We start from the raw sequence: 21,310 nt of genomic DNA on the forward strand, positions 1-21,310 counted from the left end.
TTTATATTTCTCTTTTGCATGTCAGGAATGTCCCTGGAATTGGTGGGGTTTCTCCCAGGTTTTTATCCTGACCTAGAGCAGAGATGTATATCAAGAGTTCTCCAGGCTTTAGTCTGGTGGTCACCAGTGATCTCCTTTGTGATGGAGTCAGACACACACTTATTAAATTTGCAGGCAGTGCCATGTTTGACCAGGTTATCCATGCATTTCCAGAGGTCAGGATTGACTCCAGCCAAGTGGGTGAATCTGCCTTAAGCAGTAAGGCAAACATCATCTTAGAAAGGTGCCTGCTTCCCCTCACCAGAGATAACCACAATAGGATGGTGTAATTAAGGATGGCTGTAAGGAAGCAGATTTACTAAAAAGAACTGGAGAGGGAGCAGGAAAACAGAATAAACTCCATCACAGCCCTGCACAAAAGCCCACCACCCCACTGGGCTGTATAAATTATGCTGTTCTTCCACTCCAGTTGGCATCAAGGAGGCCTCAGCTGGAGCCCTGGCTTCAGCTCTGGGCGCTGCACTTTGGGAAAGACATGGGCTAATTGAAGAAACTCCAGAGAAGAGCAACACGAATTATCAGTGGCCTAAAAAAAGAGGAAAAAACACAGAAGTGCTGAGTTTATGCAGCTCAAAGAAAGTCTCTGAAGGGAAAGAGAAAGGTGGAAATACATAAATGTTGATGCAAAAAGGAAAGAAATGGATTTACCAGGTTCTCCTGGTCCACCAGAGATGGGCTGAAATGTCACCCAGTGGGTTTTATTTTATTATGAAAAATAAGAGGCTGAAAAACTTGGGTAAATAGTAGGCTTCTGAAAATTGTCACAGCTTTGCTGAAATGAATGGACTCTGACAGTTTTTGCACCAGCTTGAGCATCAGAATGTTAATTTTTGAATACATTTTAGAGGGGGAATGTCGCTTGCTATAATATGCTTTAGATGAATACACTTCCTTACATATGTAATTAAAAGTGCCTCAGATAACTGAAGACTGCAATATAAAGCTCATTTAATTTAAATTGCATGCATTCATTTAGTTTTTGCAGCTTTCAATTTAGCCAATGCAGTTCTGTATAAGGGCAAATTATCCTGCATTTTCTTACATATCAGCACCGTGCTTCAGTATTTGGACTGGAGATGTTGGAGGCAACACACAATTTTTTTTTTCCTGGTGTTCTGGGTTGCTCTCTTCCCAAAACTGAGCTCATCTGGCTGCATCTCTTGGACACCCTAAGTTCTTAAGGGAGAAGAGATATTGGCTACCTTTAAGCCAATATATATATATATATGTATGTGGTTAAACCATCAAAATATATCATTAGCTTACTGCAGAAGATCCAAAAACCTTTCTTAAGATTTTAAGCCATAAGCACCCAAACTGGAAGCCTACTTTTAATAGTAATTTTGGATAACACTGCAGGTATCCTGCTTAAATCTTTTTTAACACACAAAGCAAAGCAGAAAAAGAAAATAAAACCCCTTCTTGATATTTTATATGGCAGAGGTTTCATCCGTTGTCACCGTGAAAAAATGCAAAGCACCAGAATTCTGTCATTTGGGTAATATCCATAGCTTGTCCAGAAGTACAGAAGTGTCCAGGTAGCACATTTTTCATCCCTTAATAAGCTGCTTCCTGACTGACAGTGTGCTTTTAGTAGACAAAACACAATGTACTTTTGGACAAGTTAGTAGAAAGTAGGGAGAGCAAAGGAGGGAGAGGAAGAAATCACTTTAAATGGTTTGTTGTTATTTTTGCAGTAATTGCAAAGTACAGCAAGTCATCTGACAAAGTGAGCGAGCCCCTGTGAGAAGTGATAAACTCCAATCTGTGCATTGTTTTCAGGCTTTCTCCAACAGCTCTTTCACACCCTTGAAATATCATTTTTGAAGGCAAGATAGGAGACAGGGTTGCGGCGAAAACGTCACCCCAAAGTGTGGGGACAAATGGACAAGCTTTGGCACGGGCTGCCAAAGCTTTCTTGTCAGTTTAATTACTGTTCCCTGGCAGGCAAAAGAGCAGTGTGACTGCCTGAGTGACAAGTACCACACTTCTTGTATCTCCAGGCACTGGGTGTTTGCTAACTTTTTGAAGCTTCTCAGAAAGTAGCTACAGATCTGGAAATATGTAAATGCAGATAATTCAGATGATTAGTACAGACCCTCTCAAATTATGTTTCTTGCTGCCAAGTGCTCTGGGTCACACGATGGGATGAGAGTAATATGTCACAGCTTGGGTTATCCAGGTTACAGGGACTTGGGAGCAGCTTGTGTAACAGCAAAAGTAGCTGGGGAAGCAGAGCATAATTTGACTTAGAAGCTCCAAAACAGGCTGCATATTGGCAAACCTGACACCAGGATCCTGCCTTTTATTTGATTTATGTTGTAAAGTGAAGGCTAAATTATGAGACATCTTTATTTTCTTTCTTTTGGGGGACATATTGGTTTAGATCTTAAATATTTTAAAGGGGTTATTCAGTTGCTCGTATTTGATACAGACACTGAAACTCTTTTCATAATGCTCTGCATGAGATTAGTTGGAGAGACAGATGAGATGGGGAGATAGATACCTTGACCTTTAAAACATTATTGTTCTGCTAAGTGAATAATAATGAGCATTTCTTGAGGCAGAGAGCTGTAGCCACCTGAAATGTGATGGCTGAACAGAAGCCAGGGAACTCCAGTACTCCATAGCACAGGCAGGTTAATAACCCAATTTGTCATCATTAGCAATAAGATCTATTTGGCTAAATGCAAGGGTCATATTTTGCCTCCTAAATATAGACATCCTGTGCCCTGGGACGTCTGAGGTGCCTGGGTAGCATTGGCACAGCCAACAGGAGATGAGGCAGGATAAATCTGGGCATTTTGGGGCGGCACTCTGCTCATGGGTTCTCATTCCAAATTCAGGGTGCAGAAGCTTTTCCTACACTTAAAGGATGTCCAGCCAGTACAGCCAGGAGAGCCTGGAGAGAGACAGCCAAGCTTGTGTCCATTGTAGGGGAAAGCTGAACAGATCTCTCAGGTCAGGGCCAGTTCTGTTTGTGCCACTCTTTTTAATTGTGATGTTAAAATACATCAGAAATCACAGACTGTACGTGATAATTTATCAAATACAGACCTGCAGTGCAACACCCATGCTTTCCTACAGGGCTCAGGAGCAGTTATTAAACAATCCTTTGTACTTCCAGGCCTTTGAAGATATTTACCTTGAAGATCGAAAAAACATAAAAACCATGCTGGAATATGCTGACAAAGTATTCACTTACATCTTTGTCCTGGAGATGCTCCTGAAGTGGGTGGCTTATGGCTTCAAGAAGTATTTCACCAATGCCTGGTGCTGGCTGGATTTCCTCATTGTAGATGTGAGTATCATTTTGGAACTACATTTCTCATGTTGTGTTTTGCAGTGGGTGGGAAAGGGCTGTTAAGTTTGGCAGCTTTGCATCTGTGAGATGACAGCTGTCACTCTGATTCTGGGCATCAACCCTAGGCAGAGCTCAAAGGAGGTTTGGATGTGTAACTGAGCATCCCCAGGACCCAAAGCAAACAGGAACGCTGTCAGCAGTGACGTGGATGTGTCACCCTGCTAATCTGAGGCACATCCATCCCCTTCCCATCCCCAGGAATTCTCCCTTTCCTTCAGCATTTAATATCTCATTCTATTGCTGGCCATAGGTTTATGTACATGAACAGGATGGGACTGCTGAGGAGATGCTGTTTGTTTTCCAGCATCAGTCTGATTTTACATGGTGATGACAGTGGGAAGATGCCATCAGCTCATATCCCAGGCAGCAGACAAAGAAATCAATGTTACAACTCACTTAAAAGTTTTTTGACTAATCAAACAAACCAAAAGCATATTGACAGTAGTTCTATATAGTTCTAGTTCACTATAAGCGCATGAAGCTTCAGTTAAAATAATGCTTGCTTATTTAAAATAAAATACCTGCTTATAAGCTTTAAAACACAATGCGCAGAGCTCCATTATTAAGCTTAGAACTTCCTAATATTTTGCTAGATATATTTTTCTGTAATTTAGAGAGTTATTCTAGCCAAGTGTTAATACACAGATCATTGTTCTATTTGTCCTCACTTTCTACATCTCATATAACTTTTATAGCTCTAATTGCAGTTATGATGTTTCTGAGGCCTGCCTTTTGCAACTTTCCCAAAACCCTCTGATTTTAAGGATTCCCCCTCTTCGTACAACTAAAAAGGAGCTTTCATAACTGTGTCATTTATTAACTACCTTGCATTTCATAGCTTACAACAGTATATCTGTTTATTACTTGCTTAAAGGATCTTTTTTTGCCATGGAGAGGTGAGCTTACTTTTTAGGATTAACTGCACCATTTTTTGCCACGTTAAATGACATTTAAGGATTCCCCAAATTAAATGACATTTAAGGATTCCCACATTCCACGCTCCCAGCTAGCACAGGGTCCAACTACCTCAGCCTGCTGTGCACATGACCTGGGCACAATCTGCAGTTTTGAGTAGATTAGAGGAGCTGTCCCTGGCCGAGTTCCTGGCCAGCAGTGTGTAACAGCATGTTCAGTTCTGGCTCCCAAATATTTACCAGTTCAGGAGTCCAGGAGAAGGTGTGAAACGCTCTTGGCAAAGCGTCTTCACTACTACAAAACGTCACTAAATACTCCAAATCCGTGAAATATCACCACGCTTACTTCTACTGATTTAAGGGTAATCCTCAGAAGTCTGAACAAAAGGAAGCTCATGCCCCAGGAATGTTGCTAGTACCAGATTTGGCTCCTCCAAAGATTCACTTTGAATTGATGTGGGATTTGCCAAATCTGGGAAAAGTCAGCAGCACCACGTCCTCCAGATGAAGTCTAACATTTCATCTCAGTGTATCAATGAGGAGGCAACAATCTCCCTGAGGCCACTTCTTGTTAGCTTCAGGTATTAATGTGGGAGGCTGGCAGAGCTTTGCCACGATTATGTAATTTATTAAACTTCAGAGAAATTATTTTTCCCCATTTTACATCTGAACCTTGACTCCAGGGAAGAACTGCACTTTCTTTGGCCCCAGCCCAGGAGAGCACTTCAATGGGACAATTTGCTTGTTTGAAGTTATGGTCATGTTTAAGTGCACTGCTGGATCAGAGCCTGTGGAAGCTTCTCCAGAGCTTTAATAAATTGATTTATGAAAAGGAAATTCTTTACATAAATTGTAGGCCATAAATTCTTCTTTGCATATATGCTTAGAAACCTTTTAAAGGGAATGCACTCATTTTTCTCAGATTAGCTCCAGCAGGAGAGGAAGGCCTGGTTTAATTATTTAACCACAAAATCGGAATCTACCTGTTCCTAAGTTATAGCCTAGCTCTGAAAATTGTTCTTACTGTGATTTAGGTGACATAGCTTTTCTTTTCTTGTTCCTCCATCTCCAAAATGGGACTAATAGGACTCACCTAAAATACTGGATGGGCTTCCAGGAATTTTTTGTTCAGTGAGCTTCTGAAGACTGGAAGGAATGGATGAGGGATGAATATTGGCACAACCATAAGCAGAGGTCTTCCTGATGGGATCAAACCTGTGCAAGATCAATTCACTGAGGCAGTTGGGAACTCTGTTGGAGTTTGAAATTAGTTACACACGTGTAGAATAACATCTCATTAACACCGAAGAGAGTAAACCACAAACAAATCTAAATTATGTGTGCAAACCCCTTTGGAACAGGAGCCACACAAGAACACAAAGCCCAAATCTAAATTAGGTGCATGTTTGCCTTTTAATGGTGGAGTTTATAAAGACAGATTGGAGAAGCAGCCACAGATGGCCTGGGAAAGGGGCTTCACCATCCCCTCTCACACATCCTGTGGCATAAAACGGGGGAACACCAGCCCTGGGACTCCGCTTGTCCCTAGAAAATAAACCCCAGAGCCTTCTTAGTGACCCAGAATGTTTTACTATCTCAACCCACATTTAAATGTTCCACCGACATTTAAATGTTCATTTTGCAAGCTCCCAGTCCAACCAAAAAGTTGTTCCACCCTTGAGTTGTTTTGGTTTTTGATTGATTCTAGGCCATCACTTCCTCTTTAGGGTTCTCAGTGAATAAATCTTTTCCCTCTGCACTATTCTTTTTCTTAAAAATATTTTCCCAGTGCAGATTATGAGAACCTGGTGCTATATTTTTAGCAGGTTTAACAGATGCTTTTCTCCTACCCTATTGCTAACCCTGCCACTCTGAATTGGCACAGTAATATCCTATAATTTTTCCAGCACACTTTTTATTTCAATTTACATTTTCTTTTTGGTGCTTTGAGAACCAAATCACTGCAACTGAGCTGCAGAAGGCAGTGAATGGGTGAATTAGCTGCTCCAAAAGAAGCAGATGAACCACTTGTCTGATTTTCTCAAATTTATTTGTTTAAAATTATTCACTTAAAAATTCCTGATCTGCAAATTATTCATTAGTGGTTTGGTATCAGTATTCAAAATTCAAGCTGCAGTGGTCGATTTTTGATTGGACATGTGAAACCATCTCTCATCTGCGTTTTCTCATTGTACAAATGCAACTCTGAATCTATTTTCTGCTTTGAATAATTCATAAAACTGGCTCAAAATTTGCATGTATTCACTATTTCTAAATGGGATTTGAACCCAGAGGGGTTATAAGCATATTGCTGCTGAATTTTTATTTTTTTTTTTCTATATCATGCCTTGTGAAAGACCTTTGACACTGATTTGGGCCAGTGGAACAGTAGAGTCTCCATGTGACTGTTGTGGATTACTAAAGAAAATTCTGTTTTGCAATGCCTAAACATCAAAATACAGAGTAATCCACAAACTGAGCTATTTTTGCTGGATGTAGAATCCCTAAAGGATGATCTCTGGTAATGGGCTTCTCAGCATCTCAAAGAAGAGTGCTAGAGTAGCAGAGAGGGCTTTCACATACATTGCAATACAATAATGCCCTATCAACAGCCCTGCTACAGATTTCTCTGAGAGGAAAGAGAAAGAGTTAATCAAACCACAAAATGCAGGCTCATTTCAGCTCAGGACACCTGGGGAAGATGCCTTAGATGTCTGCTGTAAGTTGGGCATACTGAACAAACATCAATGCACATCCATACAAGTTACCCTGTGAAAAAGAAGTGTATTGCTAAAAGTAAAACCCTTCTACACTACAAATATCAGCTCTCCATGCTCATGAACTGCAGTGGTGAGCCCTCAATCCACAGCTCTTTCCACATGAGGGAGAGGCAGATTGTGGTATATCTGTGCAGACAGATAGAAGTGCAGACAGACATCAACATCACCATCAGGAATGGCATTTATGCACAATCCTCTTTCCTTGGATGCACGGGCGAGTATTTCCACAAAGAACAGATATTTTCCAAGCATCCATCCAATCAAAACCTCTTTGAACAAAGCAGATTAAGTGAGGAGCCTGAACTTGGCCAGGGCTGGACACAAGTGGCACCCAAAGTGTTTGTGGGAACTGCTCTCCACCAAGCCAAGCAGACAGAGCTGGGCTTTGAAACAAGGAGCAGAGAGATTCCACCAGCTGTGCAGGCTGGTGTCATGCTTGATGTTCCTTTCAATTGTTTCCTCTGACCTATAAATATTATCTTGAGCTTATCTGGCTTGAGCTCCAGCCAATTAATTCTGAGCTCTGTCCCAGTCTCTTCTGACAGCGGGTGGATTATTCCATTGCATGGTCAGTTTGGGAAAGACATCAGTGTGGGTTTAGCATCATTCAGAGTCAGGAGGTGTTGCAGTCAACAGCTTCTTCACTCGCTGCTCGTGCACTGAAGGCAGAGGTGAGAGGCTGGAACCCCACAGAAGCTGTCACAGAAAGCTCATGGGACAGAGGTGTGAACTCCCAACTCATTAGTGAGAACGCTCAGGAAAAAATGTCACAGCCAAGTTTCATTGCCTGTGGCATTCACAGAGAAATCCTCTTAAACCTGGACTAATGTCATCGCCCCACAAAAGTCCATTATCACAAATCCATCATCTCCATTGCAGCTTTTGTGTTCAGTTTAATTGACCAAATTAGTCTCAATCCAGGTTTACAAAAACCCAGCCGGATTGTCCCGCCCTGATTTCAGAGATGAGGGTTTCTCCATCAATTCTTTCTAAGATTATCCTGTCTTTCAAGTCTTCTCATGCAGAGAAAGATATTTTCTTAAACAATTACTTAGTTAGGAATGCTGGCAGCCTCCTTCCCCTCCATCCATCTCCAGCAATGGGTGGCCATTGCACTGTCCTGCAGCAGGGAGGGGAGAACATCTCTAATTCTCAGATTGTGCCCTGATGCCCCACTGGTTTCTCTTAACCAGGGATGAAAATTGCTCTTTCCAGCCCTTTTCCATCTCCTCTGCTATGGAGGCAGGGGCTCACAAGAGTTTTGGGTAATGGTTCTGTCTGCAAAATAGCTCAAGCATGGTTCAGCAATAGATTTGAAGGCCAGGCATCTCAAAAAATTATTCAACAAATCCACTAGGCAGGAATTTGTAGATGCTTTTATGGAAATGAAATTATATGTATTTTTCACTCTCCTCAGTAACTTTTGTGAGTGGTTCTAACACAGCATGTTTCTGGTGTTTGCCTGGAGCTGCTCAGTTGGTAACTGGAGATTTGTAATCCCCACTGAGCAGCCTTCCAAATTTCCTGTTTGCTGCCAAATTTCCTGTTTGCTTGTTTGAGATCTACTCATGGATGTTCAGGCATTAAATGCACCATCATTTTCCCTGAACACTTAAACAAAAATAAAGATATTATGTTTTCCAAGATAGTTCCTGGAAAGCACTTGCTCTAAGATTTCTGCTTTAAATACTTTACTGTCAGATAAGTTAAAAAGCAGCTAACAATCCTTGAATCTGAGATGAACATTTTGAAACAGTCTTTCTCTCCCTAGTTAAAATTGAATTGAATTAAATTATGCCCTTGTGCCAGATTGTCTTTAAGTGACAATTAAAAACTTGCTGTGTGAAGTAAATATTGACGGCTTATGATTACTTTAATTGTTTTTTTGCATCTGTATTCCCTGTTGATTAACAAGGTGATTTCTGTTTGCTGTACCAGTAATTACACAATCTGCTGTAATGAGTCGTTCCCAAACAGCACTGAAATCCAATTTGTATTCTTGGGACATTACCCTGAGAGCATGTGAATTTTGTCTAGTTTCTGTTCAGAAAAGCACAGAGGAGCAGAATGACAAAAGTGCAGCCAAGGCAAATTAAAGATAATATGTCTTGTCACTTGGAGCAGTATCTTAAGAGAGAACTTATTAGTGTTCTCTGTGAGCTGTCAGAAGTCCATGGGTACAGCAGGGTATTGTAACTTCAGAGTTCAGTTTTTGACTCATTTTTTCCCAGTTCCTCACAGCAAATGCTCATGTGGGATTTTTTGAAGTTGTCCCAGTGCACATTCTTCTGAGCCTCTCTGATGGCATAAACCTCCCAAATAACCAATAGGAGTGAGATTCCCTCTCCTGAAGCCAGGGAGCCTGGTTTTGAAGAGAAAAATAAAAGAGAAAAAGAAAGAAAGAAAGAATGAAAGAGAAAAAAAATGCTCTTTTAGTACCTATTGGCCAATTGAGGATAAGTGAAAAGAAAAAAATTCTGCATGAAGAAAGGTTGTTTTAATGTGTGTTAGCAGGTCAGTCAAGGCTGTAAATCTCCCTGTTGTCACCCCACACTTTATCTCAACACAGCACATGCTAAAACATCCAAATGTCTGGTCTTATCTTGGTTTGCACCTCATGTTGGTTACCACATGGATGCTAAAAGGGGAGACCCCAAGCTTTGCCAAGAGGAAACACAAGCTGAGTTTCAGACAAGGCACAGCCGGACAAAATTTGCTGCACCTGCAGGAAAAGGGCTGGAAAACAGAGGTGAGGAGAAAAGTCCACTGTAAGCCTAGTTCACCATCTTGCAAAGTGGTTGGGAGATGAATAATTACTGCAAATGCTGAAGAATTTCAATTACTCAAGCAGATTTTCAACTTTCAAAAGGTCTGTAAAAAACCCATCCCCACTCAGATCTTGCTGAGCTAGATTTACCAAACATTTTATTTCTCAAAGTTATTTAAAGATGGAGCACTTTTCAATGTCCTTTTTTAGAAGACTCTGCTTAAAACGAAAATAATTAATAAAATCCTGGAGTTCTTGCATGCAGCTTGCTTGGCCCTTTCTATCACTGGGAGTGGATCTGCCGAATTCCATACACAGGGATGTTCACCCTTGCATGGAAGAGCTGAGCTGGGAGAGACACATTGGCTGTGTTTAACAGTCCAGAGTCCCACAAAGTCTCCAGGGACAGAGGAGGATGTGAATTGTCCCACAGTTCCTCTCCCTGATGACCAGCACCTTTGAAACCCCAACTTTCAGACCAAAAAACAACATCTTCCCACCATCCAGGGTGGTCAGGAGCCCCTCCTGAGGAGAAGGGAAAAGGAAGAAATGAAAGGATAGAAGCAGCCTGCAGAGGGACAGGGATTCTTTATTAGTGACGGAGAGATGAGAGGAATTGGGATGAAACTTGAAAGCTGTGCCTTGGTGGTGTGGAGATTTTGTGCAGACCTCCTACCCTGGTATGGATGACTTTGGGGTGTTTGTGCCAAGGCAAATGAAAATTAACATTGCTACTTTTGGTATGTACTCCTACTTGTACCATTATCCTTCCTGGCAGAAGTCAGAGATCCTATAATTCTTCAGAGTCCCTCTCTGTTCTGGCTGATTTAATACAATGTAGACATATTCAATAAAATTCAGGATCAGTCAGGCACAAGAACCCAACTAAACTGAGCTGATTTTTAAGCCAAGACTTCCCTGTTTCCCACAACAATTCGGTATTTTTTTGTATTGGTTTGGAACATCTGATTAAATGAATGCTTCAGGGAAACAAGCAAATCCAGAACAGCACCTTGAGGAGGCAACACAAACAGATTTTTCTCTTTTGGTTTTGCTTGCTGGTTTGGTTTGGTCTGGTTTGGTTTGGTTTTTTTTTGGGGTTTTGGTTTTCTTTAGGTTTGGGGATTTTTTGGGGGTTTTTTGTTTGCTTTTGTTGTTGTCATTGTGCCATATCTAAGTAGGGTTGATACTAATTCTGTCCAGAAAGAAATTTGCCTTCACCTCAGCACCTCAGCTCCCACCAGCTGGGATGGGAATGCAGGAGAGTCTATGGGGCTGAGCCCCAGGGAAATGTTCTGCCAGGAATCACTGTGTCCACCCCTGGCATGGTATCACTGCCTTCACAAAATAAATAATAACCAAGTCCACTCCTGACTGCAGCTTTCAGCATCAGGAAGGCTCCCTAGGCTGAAACAGGAGGTGGAGATGTTTTTTAGTGAGAAAGTCTTTTCTCTCCAGCTGCCCCAAATCCAGGCTGTCTCCACACAGCACCTGGATGAGAAGCAGAGCACAGTTGCTGATGAAGAAATTGTTTTTCTCTAAATCATAACAGAAACACTAGACTTTTCAAAGCATCTGCACCTGCACAGCCACTGCAGAGGGAGCCCTTGGGGCTTGACCAAGCTGATCAAGTTACACCATGTGATCCCCAAAATTCACAGGAATCCCTAGCAGCCTGCCTAGGGAAGTGGCAGCAAGCCTGACAGAGTTTAGACAATGCTCTGAGGCACAAGGTGTGACTTTTTTAGGTGTTCTGTGCAGATCCAGGAGTTGGACTCCATGATCTTTGTGCATCCCTTCCAGCTCAGCAGATCCTGTCATTCTCTGATCCCTACCCAGTGCTAATAAACTGGATGTCAAGGTGTGGCAAAGGTGTCTGTTTGCAGTAAAAAAGGTGAATTGAGACGAGCTGAAAATCCATTTGTACATGGTGATAGGGGAGAAAAGTGCAGATCAATAAGTCAGGTTTGCTGCCTCGCTGGATGAAAGCTCGCAGTCGACTCGCCCTCAGAAATTAGCTGAGGTTTAATTCTTGATTCTCAGCCATCTGCCCTGGGAATTGACTGGAGCTGCTAGAAAAGCCTGAGCAGGTGTAGGGGAGGTGACAGATTAAGAGAACAGCAAGACATAAAGAGGTTCTTCAGGAAACCGCCAGGAAGCAATTAGGATGCAGGAATGATTTATTTAAAAGCATTTAACCCAACAAGAGTGGCACATGCTGTTTGCAACAAGGCTGCCCTCTGAAAAGGAAACATTGCCTTGAAAAGCTTGGACATGGAGACAAGCTGAGAACATGGAATATTAACAGAATTTTATAGCCTTAGTATGAGTAGTAGATGAAGGGAAAAAAATTTGAAAGGTGAAAAAGTCCTGAAGAAACAAAAAAACTCGAAAAAACCCTCCAAAAAAACCTCAAAAAAACCAACAAAAAAGAAGTGTATGAAGCAAATGAGTTTTTAAACCTGAGTAATAGGAAGTAGCACTGGGCTTTCCAGGAGATAATTTTTGTTTATAATTAATCTAGGCACTCATGCAGCCCATCATGTTGTAATACATGAGAGCACTCCAGGAGCAGTAATGAACTGCTGCAGTGAGGGAAGCCCTTTGATAGCTCATTTCCACACACATTTTTCACCTCCAGGCCATGGAGCCACCCCAGAGCAGCCTTAAGGAGTTTTTAGTCTTTACCTGAACATGAGGGCTGTGATTCAAGGAAACAGGGAGCAGAGATGGGAATTCGGGTCACCTCAGTGTCTCTCCAGTGTCCTATTTTTAAAGACTTTCCTTTAACTTTATATGCCTTTCTTTCATAATGTGCAATTTCTGGATTGGCAGGTGCAATCATTGAGTTTGGCATCTGTATGGCAGAAAATGCAGTGTCAGAATGAAAGGACAAAGGGATATTTTTAAAAAATAAAATGACAATAAAAGTCTGCTCAGAAAGGGTGGATGCTGAAAGGAAAACCAACCTCATTACAAGCTCCCTTTTCCCAACCATATTTCAGGGTGCCAAAATAAGTATTTCCATGTATTTCGGTTTATTTGCAAAGTCCTGTTTCCCTGTAGGTTTTCCAGCTTGCATCTGGGGTAAAGACTGAATTTTGTTCCTTTTCAAATCAAGGGGGAGAAACTTGAAACTTCAGTCCTGGCTCTGAAAGATGCTGGACAGTGAAGAGGTCTTTAAATGATCCTATCCTTGCCAGAAAAAGACAGGAGAGGCCAGGCTGGATTGAAAAGAGGCACCCACAGCAATCCAAGCACTATTTCTTCTATTTTTATTTTTTATAAAAGGCACAATTAGAGAGGGAGAGACAGGTGTTTCTGGGGCACACAAAAAGCTATTTGAAAGCACCAGGGGCCTGCATTAGCTGGAACTGCTTATTTAAATAAGTGGCCAGAGCTTTCAGCTCAGCTGCTGTGCTTCCATTCAGATGTCTTTTTTTATTATTTTTTTTTCCTGCTGTTCCCTCCCCTCTAATTTGAACAAGCAGGTTAATTTGATGAAATCCCTGGCTACATAAAGCATATGCTCTTGCCCATACCAGGAAGGAGGTCTCCCCTTCTCTCTGAGACAGAGACTCACAGAGACTCCCCTTCACTCTGAGACAGACGTGTGCAGAAGGCATTTAGTGGAGATTCTGGTTGATTTTAGGATTTATGTGATTATCCAAGGATGATTTTTGCTGTTGTTTAGGCAGAATTCCTTGTTTTCAGGGCTCTGCTATTAATTCACCTGAGCGGTGATCGGGGGTTGATTAAAACATGCTTGCCTTGGGATGGTGCTGCTCAGGTCTGTCTGCTTCCAGCCGAGGTTATCTGAAATCATGTGCTTTTAGGAATTAAAAAAAAAAATAAATAAAAGAGAGGAGCAGCCTTTATTGCAGCTCAAACATTTATTCCAGTTTTTTCCTTGCTGTAGGAACCTCACCAGCCCTGGGTGAAGCACTGCTCCAAAACTCTGTGCCCTTGACTCTCTGTCACACCCCATGGATGTGGAGGATGCTAATATGATATTAAGATAGGTTTATGTAGGGAGGAACCCTCTGCTGTTCTAAATGCAATCAATCCTTGGGAAAAAAAAAAACCTCTATGATCTTCTAATTAAAGGCTTTTTACCTCCTTGTGCTGCATTATCACACTCCCTACTTTGTAATTGTTTTTCTGCCACCTTAAAATTCTGTTCTGGTGGCTTTACTGGGTTTACATTGGTTTACAGTTCTGATTGCTCAGGTCACTGTCAGATAATGAAGGCACATAAAATTAATGTAGAATTTTATCTCTGTGTGTTCATGGTGAATAATTTAAATAGTCAGACAATGGTGCACATCTGTAACTGTTGAATGACTCTGAGACCAGCATGAACACACTGGGAATTTAACACTACTCCAGGCACCACCTGGACACATACACAAGTCACATTTCTTACCTTAAGAATGACAGAAATTCTGGAAAATAGTGAAATTGTGACAAGAAATTGGAAATTGCTGAAAAAATGTTCTGCTTCCTAGACAAGACTTTGAAGTGGATTGTCAAAATTATTAAGGCATTCAGAAATTACTCTCATTACAGTCATATTATGTATTTATTTATATAATTTGTACAGCTCTCATTGAGGCTAACCTTTCATCAGAGACCCTGCCCTGTGTTCTAGCCCTCTAAATTCATTAGTTCTTCTTGATTTTGCCTGGAAACACATGTGAATGTCATACAGTGGGACACTCTAGGCCCCAGCTAATGCCACCAAGGCACATAGATACCAAGAGTTTGGCTTTCAAAACACCAGCCACAGATTTGTTATCCCCCAGGGCTGATATTTCCAGTTCCCAGTGCACCAGAATCAAAAGCTCTCATTTTTGCCTTGATCATGAGACTGAAAATGGCAACCATAGAAGCTGTGGGGGTTCATTTATCTCTCCCTTCACCCAGCTCCAGGCATCTGTCATGCAAATTATTGTAAAATTTATACAGATAAACTTGTGTGTAGATATATATGGGGATATAGAAATATGTGGGAATGTAGAATTAATGTGGGAATGTAGAAATATATGAGAATATAGAGATACAGGTCTATATTTATTTGTGATGGTGTTCACAGGGGTCTGAGGATGAGGGAAGAGATGAGGATCTGACTCCACATTTCAGAAGGCTGATTTATTATTTTATCATATATATTACATTAAAACTATACTAAAGGAATAGAAGAAAGGATTTCATCAGAAGGCTAGCTAAGAATAGAATAGGAAAGAATGATAACAAAGGTCTGTGGCTCAGGCTCTGTGTCCGAGCCAGCTGGGCTGTGATTGGCCGTTAATTAGAAACATCCAACATGGGCCAATCACAGATGCACCTGTTGCATTCCACAGCAGCAGATAATCATTGTTTAAATTTTGTTCCTGAGGCCTGTCAGCTTCTCAGGAGGAAAAATCCTAAGGAAAGGATTTTCCATAAAAGATGTCTGCTACATTTATTGACACAATATTCTTATAGATACAAAGTTAAAACTATCTCTGGGCAAAGAAAGTTGGGAACAGGGGCAAAAATCTTCCCTGAATTCCAGGATCAGAGACAGCTCCACCCTCTCTGCCTGTCTGTGATAGCAAGAGGATGAATTGTTTAGGTAGAATCCACAGGGCTTTGCCAGGAGCCTGAGCTTTGCTGGGAAACTCTGCCATTGAGCTGGGCAGTAAATGCTGACTCTTGCAGGTTTTCCACTCTTTTGGGCTGGAATAAATGTTGGGAAGTGTCTGACAGCACTGAGGCTGGGCTCTTGGCTGTGCTGAGATGATCCAGGGAAGGCAGAAGGGAAGAGTTAATGTAGGAAATTAATTGAATGACATCCTAGTCCATGGGGTTAGTGAGAGCTGTGTGCCACAGGCTGAGGTCTGGGGAGGCAGGATTGCACACTCAGATTTATGAGCACCTCTCTTCCCCTCAGGGACCCTCAGTGCTGGCCAGGTTGTGCACTGGACTTAAGGTTAGGCAGAAAATTCCAGTGACAGCTCAAATATTCTGCTGGAGACTTCAGGGACACCAAAAGAGCAGCAAGCCAAGGGGATCAGGAACAGTCTAGACCCAACACAGGGAAACTATTCCCTAATTAAGTTAAATGGAAAGCTGTGAAAGCTTTAGTAAGATATAGCAAGCTCTGCAAACACCTCCAGGGGAAATGCTGGAGGGAAATGGGAGCTGTGATAAATCTGCTTGGCTCAGAAGAAATGCACAGGAGGAGGATGAGGGATTCCACAGCTTACCTGTAACCTGCTGTGAAAAAGGTGAAGTTGATGTGAAAGCTCAAGGTCAACAGGAAATTGGGTGTTTTATGGGAAATGGTTCCAAGCAATAGTGAATCCTTAGGATCCACTTTGTCTCCACCACATTACAGTGCTGCTTCAGGGGAAGGTTTTTACAAAAACCTACAAAACCCTTTGCAAACAGGTACTGAAAAGATTAGAAATGTGTGTGTGACTTATTCTGAATGTGGAGGTTACATTGACCCTAGAGGTGTTTTCTGGGTGCCAGCACATTTTTGATTCTGAGCATAGCACAAAGCAGAACTTTAGAGCAGCTCTGGGCTGCATAGCCTTGCAACAGTAAAAAAACCCACAGAAATAGCTGACTTCACCTTTTGTTGTGATTATGTGGGGCAGTCAGCACCAATTTTGAAAACTGCTTGATTTTTTTCCTAAAAATAACCTTCTGGGTCACTTCTAATCAAGTCCAAATGGCCAAGTCCCTGCGTTGGTAATTCTCCTATAAATAAAATTTGACAGGGATACCTTCAAAACCAACATCCAAGCATTTAAACAAGTTGTCTCCAACTCTGTTCTGACTCCAGCCTTGTAAATCATTGCCAAATATCACACAGCTTCATGACCTAATCCTCTGCAGAGATATCTAATGCTGTGTAAATCTGTGTCAGGAGGGCAGCACCACCTGTGATGTGTTTCAGGGTGACATTGGTGGCTCTCAGAAGAAAATGGGAACCCTCTCAGATCCTCTCAAAAAGGAAATGAGGACCCACTCAGATCCAAAGGATTTGATGAAGGATTTGAACCAAAAACCTTCTGCCTTAGCAGAAAGGGCAGCTATGGGACACAAATCCAGGATGAAGGAGGAATTGTGCAGATGCTCCAACCAAAGCAGTTTGAAAACCCTGATAAGATTTGATTTTCAGTCATCATGGGTGAAACTAGCAAAGAAGGGTGTTGGGTACCCTGTATTTGATTAATTTTCATTTAAATACCTACATTCATTTTATGGATCAATTTTATATATTAGCGAGGTTCCCTTGGTATGTGAGTGTATGGATCTGGGTTTCGGTCTCTGAGCATACAATCATTGAGCTGTTCTCGTACCTTCTACCTTTCTGGACAGAAAAATCCAAGCCTTTGTGAGGTTAAGGCTGTTTTCTGCACTAAACTTTCCACCAAAGACAGAAATATGTGCCACAGTGCTTCTCCTATCATGTATTCTCCTTCATGCCTGTTATTTTGTAGATTTTACGATGACTTAATTGAATGGCTTTAGTATATAGCTATGGTGCACATTTGCTTACTGCTGTAAGACAAATCCCCAGCCCTTTACCATTATTTAGGCAACATTAAATTAGTGGGAAGAGTGAATAAAAGGAGGAGGATTTAAACTCTGTGTTAATGCAGCTTCAGAGTACAGGATGTAAACCAGGCTGGTGAGAAACAAGGAAGGCAGAAAATGGGTGCATTGGTGAGCTGAAGGTGGTTTTTTAGTTAAACCCAGATTTTCTACTTCATCCGAGAGCTTTGGATGAGCAGGATTGAAATCCCAGCACTCCTCCAGGTAGAAGGAGCATGTCAAACCTGTGGCATTGCTTACTCTAAAATGATTGAGGCATCATGCTCAAGTCACAGGTTCAGACCTGCTGTCCCAGAGATGGAACCAAAGGATTGCTGGTGATTTTTACCTCCTTAGTGTCTATGAGGCCCAAGACATCAGACCTTGAGCCCAGTCTGCCTGTCTAGTGTGATGTTCTCACAGGACGCTCAGCACCAAAAGGCAGAAGGGTTTGTTGAGCCCTTTGTTCTGCCCCAGCTGCACACGGGAGGTGAGTCTGTGTCACACCTTGTTAAAGAGTGACAAGTGACAGGGTGGCAGCCAGCCTCTGTGCCACTCAGCCATCTGCAGGAGGGGGGCTGACATACCCTGGCACAAACCCCAGCTCAGGATGGGTTTTTCTGAGACCTCCTGCCCTTAGTCCCCCACATGACACAACATGGCCATCAGCAGGTAAATAATTTAACAAATTGAGCGAGTTTTTACAAAGCGCTTAGCTGTGCAGACAGCACTGGTATGTAAATAAATGCACATTCAGGAGAAAGGCTGCTGCATAGGGGACACTGTATTGGGATTTAGGGACCAGATCTTGCCCTGATTTATCCCAGACCTCGTGGGTGATGCTGGGCTGGTCAGCCAGCAATGGGCTTCAGAGTAAAAATCACCCCATCCTAAAATGAAAAGGAAAGTTTCCATCCAGAGCTGTCAGTGTTTAAGGAGGTGCTGGAGTTTCCTAGCAGCAATTTTTTATAATGTAGAGGAATTCCTGCTTTTAGGCTTAGCTGCTGTCTTGAAAATGGCAACAGCACCCACTCCTCACAGATGAGCTTTGCACACTCCCATTGGTGAGTATGAGATATCCAGTACTGTGATAACTGGGGCTGTGAGAAAAAAAATCCAAACAAATTAAAAGGAAGATAAGTAATATACACAGGTTTATCCTTCTAAAAAGATAATGTTTTATAATGTGGTGATTGATTCTGGTTTTGTTTGTTATTCTGGGGTTTTTTAATACATGCAAATTGGCATGATACCTACAGAGTTGGAGAGCTTTGTTTGTTTTCACTCTTTGCTCAGTAAGATAGGCTGTGAACACTGATTTGAGCATGCAGAACCCTATTGCTCCATATGTTCACAATCTCCACTGCCACTCAGTTCATTCAGAATCCAGTCCTGTGCCTGATACCACCCACACTTCTGACCAACCAGAGCATTACAAAAGCTCTGAGAATGTGAAGAGCATGGGAACCCCTCCATGCTGTTTCCAGATTCAGGAAGTTCATTTCAAAGAAATAGTCTTTGAAAGGTGTGAACCTCAACACTGAGCACCTGTCAAATTTCCATCTCCTTTAGAGACTGTGCAGAAACCAGAAAAAGTGAGTATGAGCAGAATGGAAGAGCCATGCACATGGTTCTTTTAAGGTCTGTGTTATAGTCATGTCTACCAGCAATGTAGAAAATTTGTTTCTAAGCACTTAATTAGAAGTGGAGACTATTGATTAAATGTAAATGCCAAAATCCTTTCTCTCTGCTGGAGAGAAGGGTCAGATGTGCTTTTTTCCAAAAAGCTCTCAATTTTACCTGACTCATTTTTGGGTAGTGGAACTTACACACACCTCAGGGAGTGCACAGAAAACAGCGCAGAGTAGTGGGTCTGTTATGGTGATCTTTTTCTCATCCACTTTGTGAAGGATCATCCTTTCTTCTGTGTGGATCCAATGTAATGGCTCCCATTTAAGATTTTTTTTCCCCACTGTCCCACTAACCAGCTGTTTCTTTCCAGGGAGGAAAGCCAGAAGAGAAGGAAAATATAGTGGATATTTTCCACACCCAACGTGGGGGAGAGAATGATGCATCTGAGTCCATCTTATCAGAAGGCTAATAAATTACTTTATTATACTATATCATTCTATATTATATTACACTGTATTATGTTACATCTACACTGAATCTGCCAAGCACTCAACTCTGCATACACTGCACAGAATCTCATGACGCTCAGCCCACAGTCCCAACACACACACACACACACACACACACACACACACGCACTCTTCTGGCCCTGACACGCCAAGGAACAAAGCACCATCACTCTGGGTAAACAATCTCCACGTTGCATTCAACTTTTGCAAAAACACGGGCACAGCAAATGAGATAAGAATTGTGTTTTTCCTTTCTCTGAGGTTCAGAAAATGCGAAACCCAGAAATATTCTTGGGAAGAATTGTGCCTTGCTTTTCTGTGTGACGAGAAATGTGGCGACAGGAAAATGTCAGGAGCATTCTAACAGGTTGAATTTCCACTTTTTTGTCTCCATCCAGGTCTCTTTAATCAGCCTGGTTGCCAACACTCTTGGATACTCCGAGATGGGTCCCATCAAATCTCTGCGGACCCTGCGTGCCCTGCGGCCCCTGAGAGCCCTGTCACGCTTTGAGGGGATGAGGGTAAGAGGACACAGAGCATCCCTCGGAGCTCACCTTGGTGTGGAGCACAGCATAACAGGGGATTGCTGCACGTGGCTTTGTCAGCCAAAGCCAATGAGTGACAGTGCTTTGTCACAGCAACAAAGAAATCCCTCCTGGGATTGCATTTTTATCCTTTGGTAGATTTAGTGATAAACTAATCCTGCTGCCTAACTTGTCAGACCACACCTTAAAAGAACCAGCTTTTTGGATGAGGAAGCATCTGGTTATCAACTACCTCTCCATTATAAAGTGTATCAGGGGAGCAGCCAAGCTAAAGTTTGCTCCCTGTTTTGACACGTGTTAAAATGAGAGTGATTAAAAAGTTCTTAAGGACGTTCCACTAATAATTAAAGCAAAAATTAGAAATGCTCACCTTTGTGTGGGTCAAAGTGTAACAGGGGATTGCTGCATGTGGCTTTGTCAGCCAAAGCAAATGAGTGACAGTGCTTTGTCACAGCAACAAAGAAATCCCTCCAGGGTCTTGGGTGTATCATTAGATCTTTATCCTTGGGTGGATTTAGTGATAAACTAATCCTAGTGCCTAACTTTCAACACTACACCTTAAAAAAAACAGCTTTTTGGGTGAAGAAGCATCTGGTTATCAGCTACCTCTCCATTATTAGGTGTATCATGGAAGCAGCCAAGCTAAAGTTTGCTCCCTGTGTTGACACGTGTTAAAATGAGTGATTAGAAAGTTCTTAAGGATGTTTTCACTAATAATTAAAGCAAAAATTAGAAATGCTAAAGATAGGGAAAGCAAATGAATGAATGATTTTTTTTTCCCTTTGAACAGATTGCAGTTTTAATGAGGAATGTTGGGATTAACATTAAAATCATGCAGCTTGTGCTTGTTGCTCCATCTTGTGCATCCATCTCTTTCTTTTCTGCATTCCTTTGCCACTGTGGCTATATTCCCACAGCATACCTGTTTGTTAAGCCTACCTGCTAACAAGAATCAATTATTGTTTAGATAAGCACTTTATTTAATTCCTCACACCATGCATGACATGCAGGTGGTGACAGCTGTGTTCTTACTGCTAACCTTGCAGATTGAACAGCAAGGTAAAGCAAATCTGTGCAAAATTCTGTGTCAAATTATATCAATGATCCCAAATCTCTCTGCTAGGCCTGGGAAAATGCTACATATTTCAC

At 41.8% G+C, this 21,310-nt stretch overlaps 1 protein-coding gene across 3 annotated transcripts in view; it reads left to right on the plus strand.

Annotated features, from left to right (window-relative positions):
- Positions 1-21,310, plus strand: part of LOC135443558 (sodium channel protein type 5 subunit alpha-like) — a 214,421-nt gene that overhangs the window by 174,578 nt on the left and 18,533 nt on the right. For all 3 annotated transcript variants that reach the window (XM_064703849.1, XM_064703850.1, XM_064703851.1), the window contains 2 exons: positions 3,188-3,361; positions 20,015-20,137. In XM_064703849.1, the coding sequence (XP_064559919.1) occupies positions 3,188-3,361; positions 20,015-20,137 (297 nt within the window). The remainder of the gene's footprint in view (positions 1-3,187; positions 3,362-20,014; positions 20,138-21,310) is intronic.

This window comes from Zonotrichia leucophrys, chromosome 2, assembly GCF_028769735.1.
Source record: "Zonotrichia leucophrys gambelii isolate GWCS_2022_RI chromosome 2, RI_Zleu_2.0, whole genome shotgun sequence".
Taxonomy (NCBI): Eukaryota; Metazoa; Chordata; class Aves; order Passeriformes; family Passerellidae; genus Zonotrichia; species Zonotrichia leucophrys.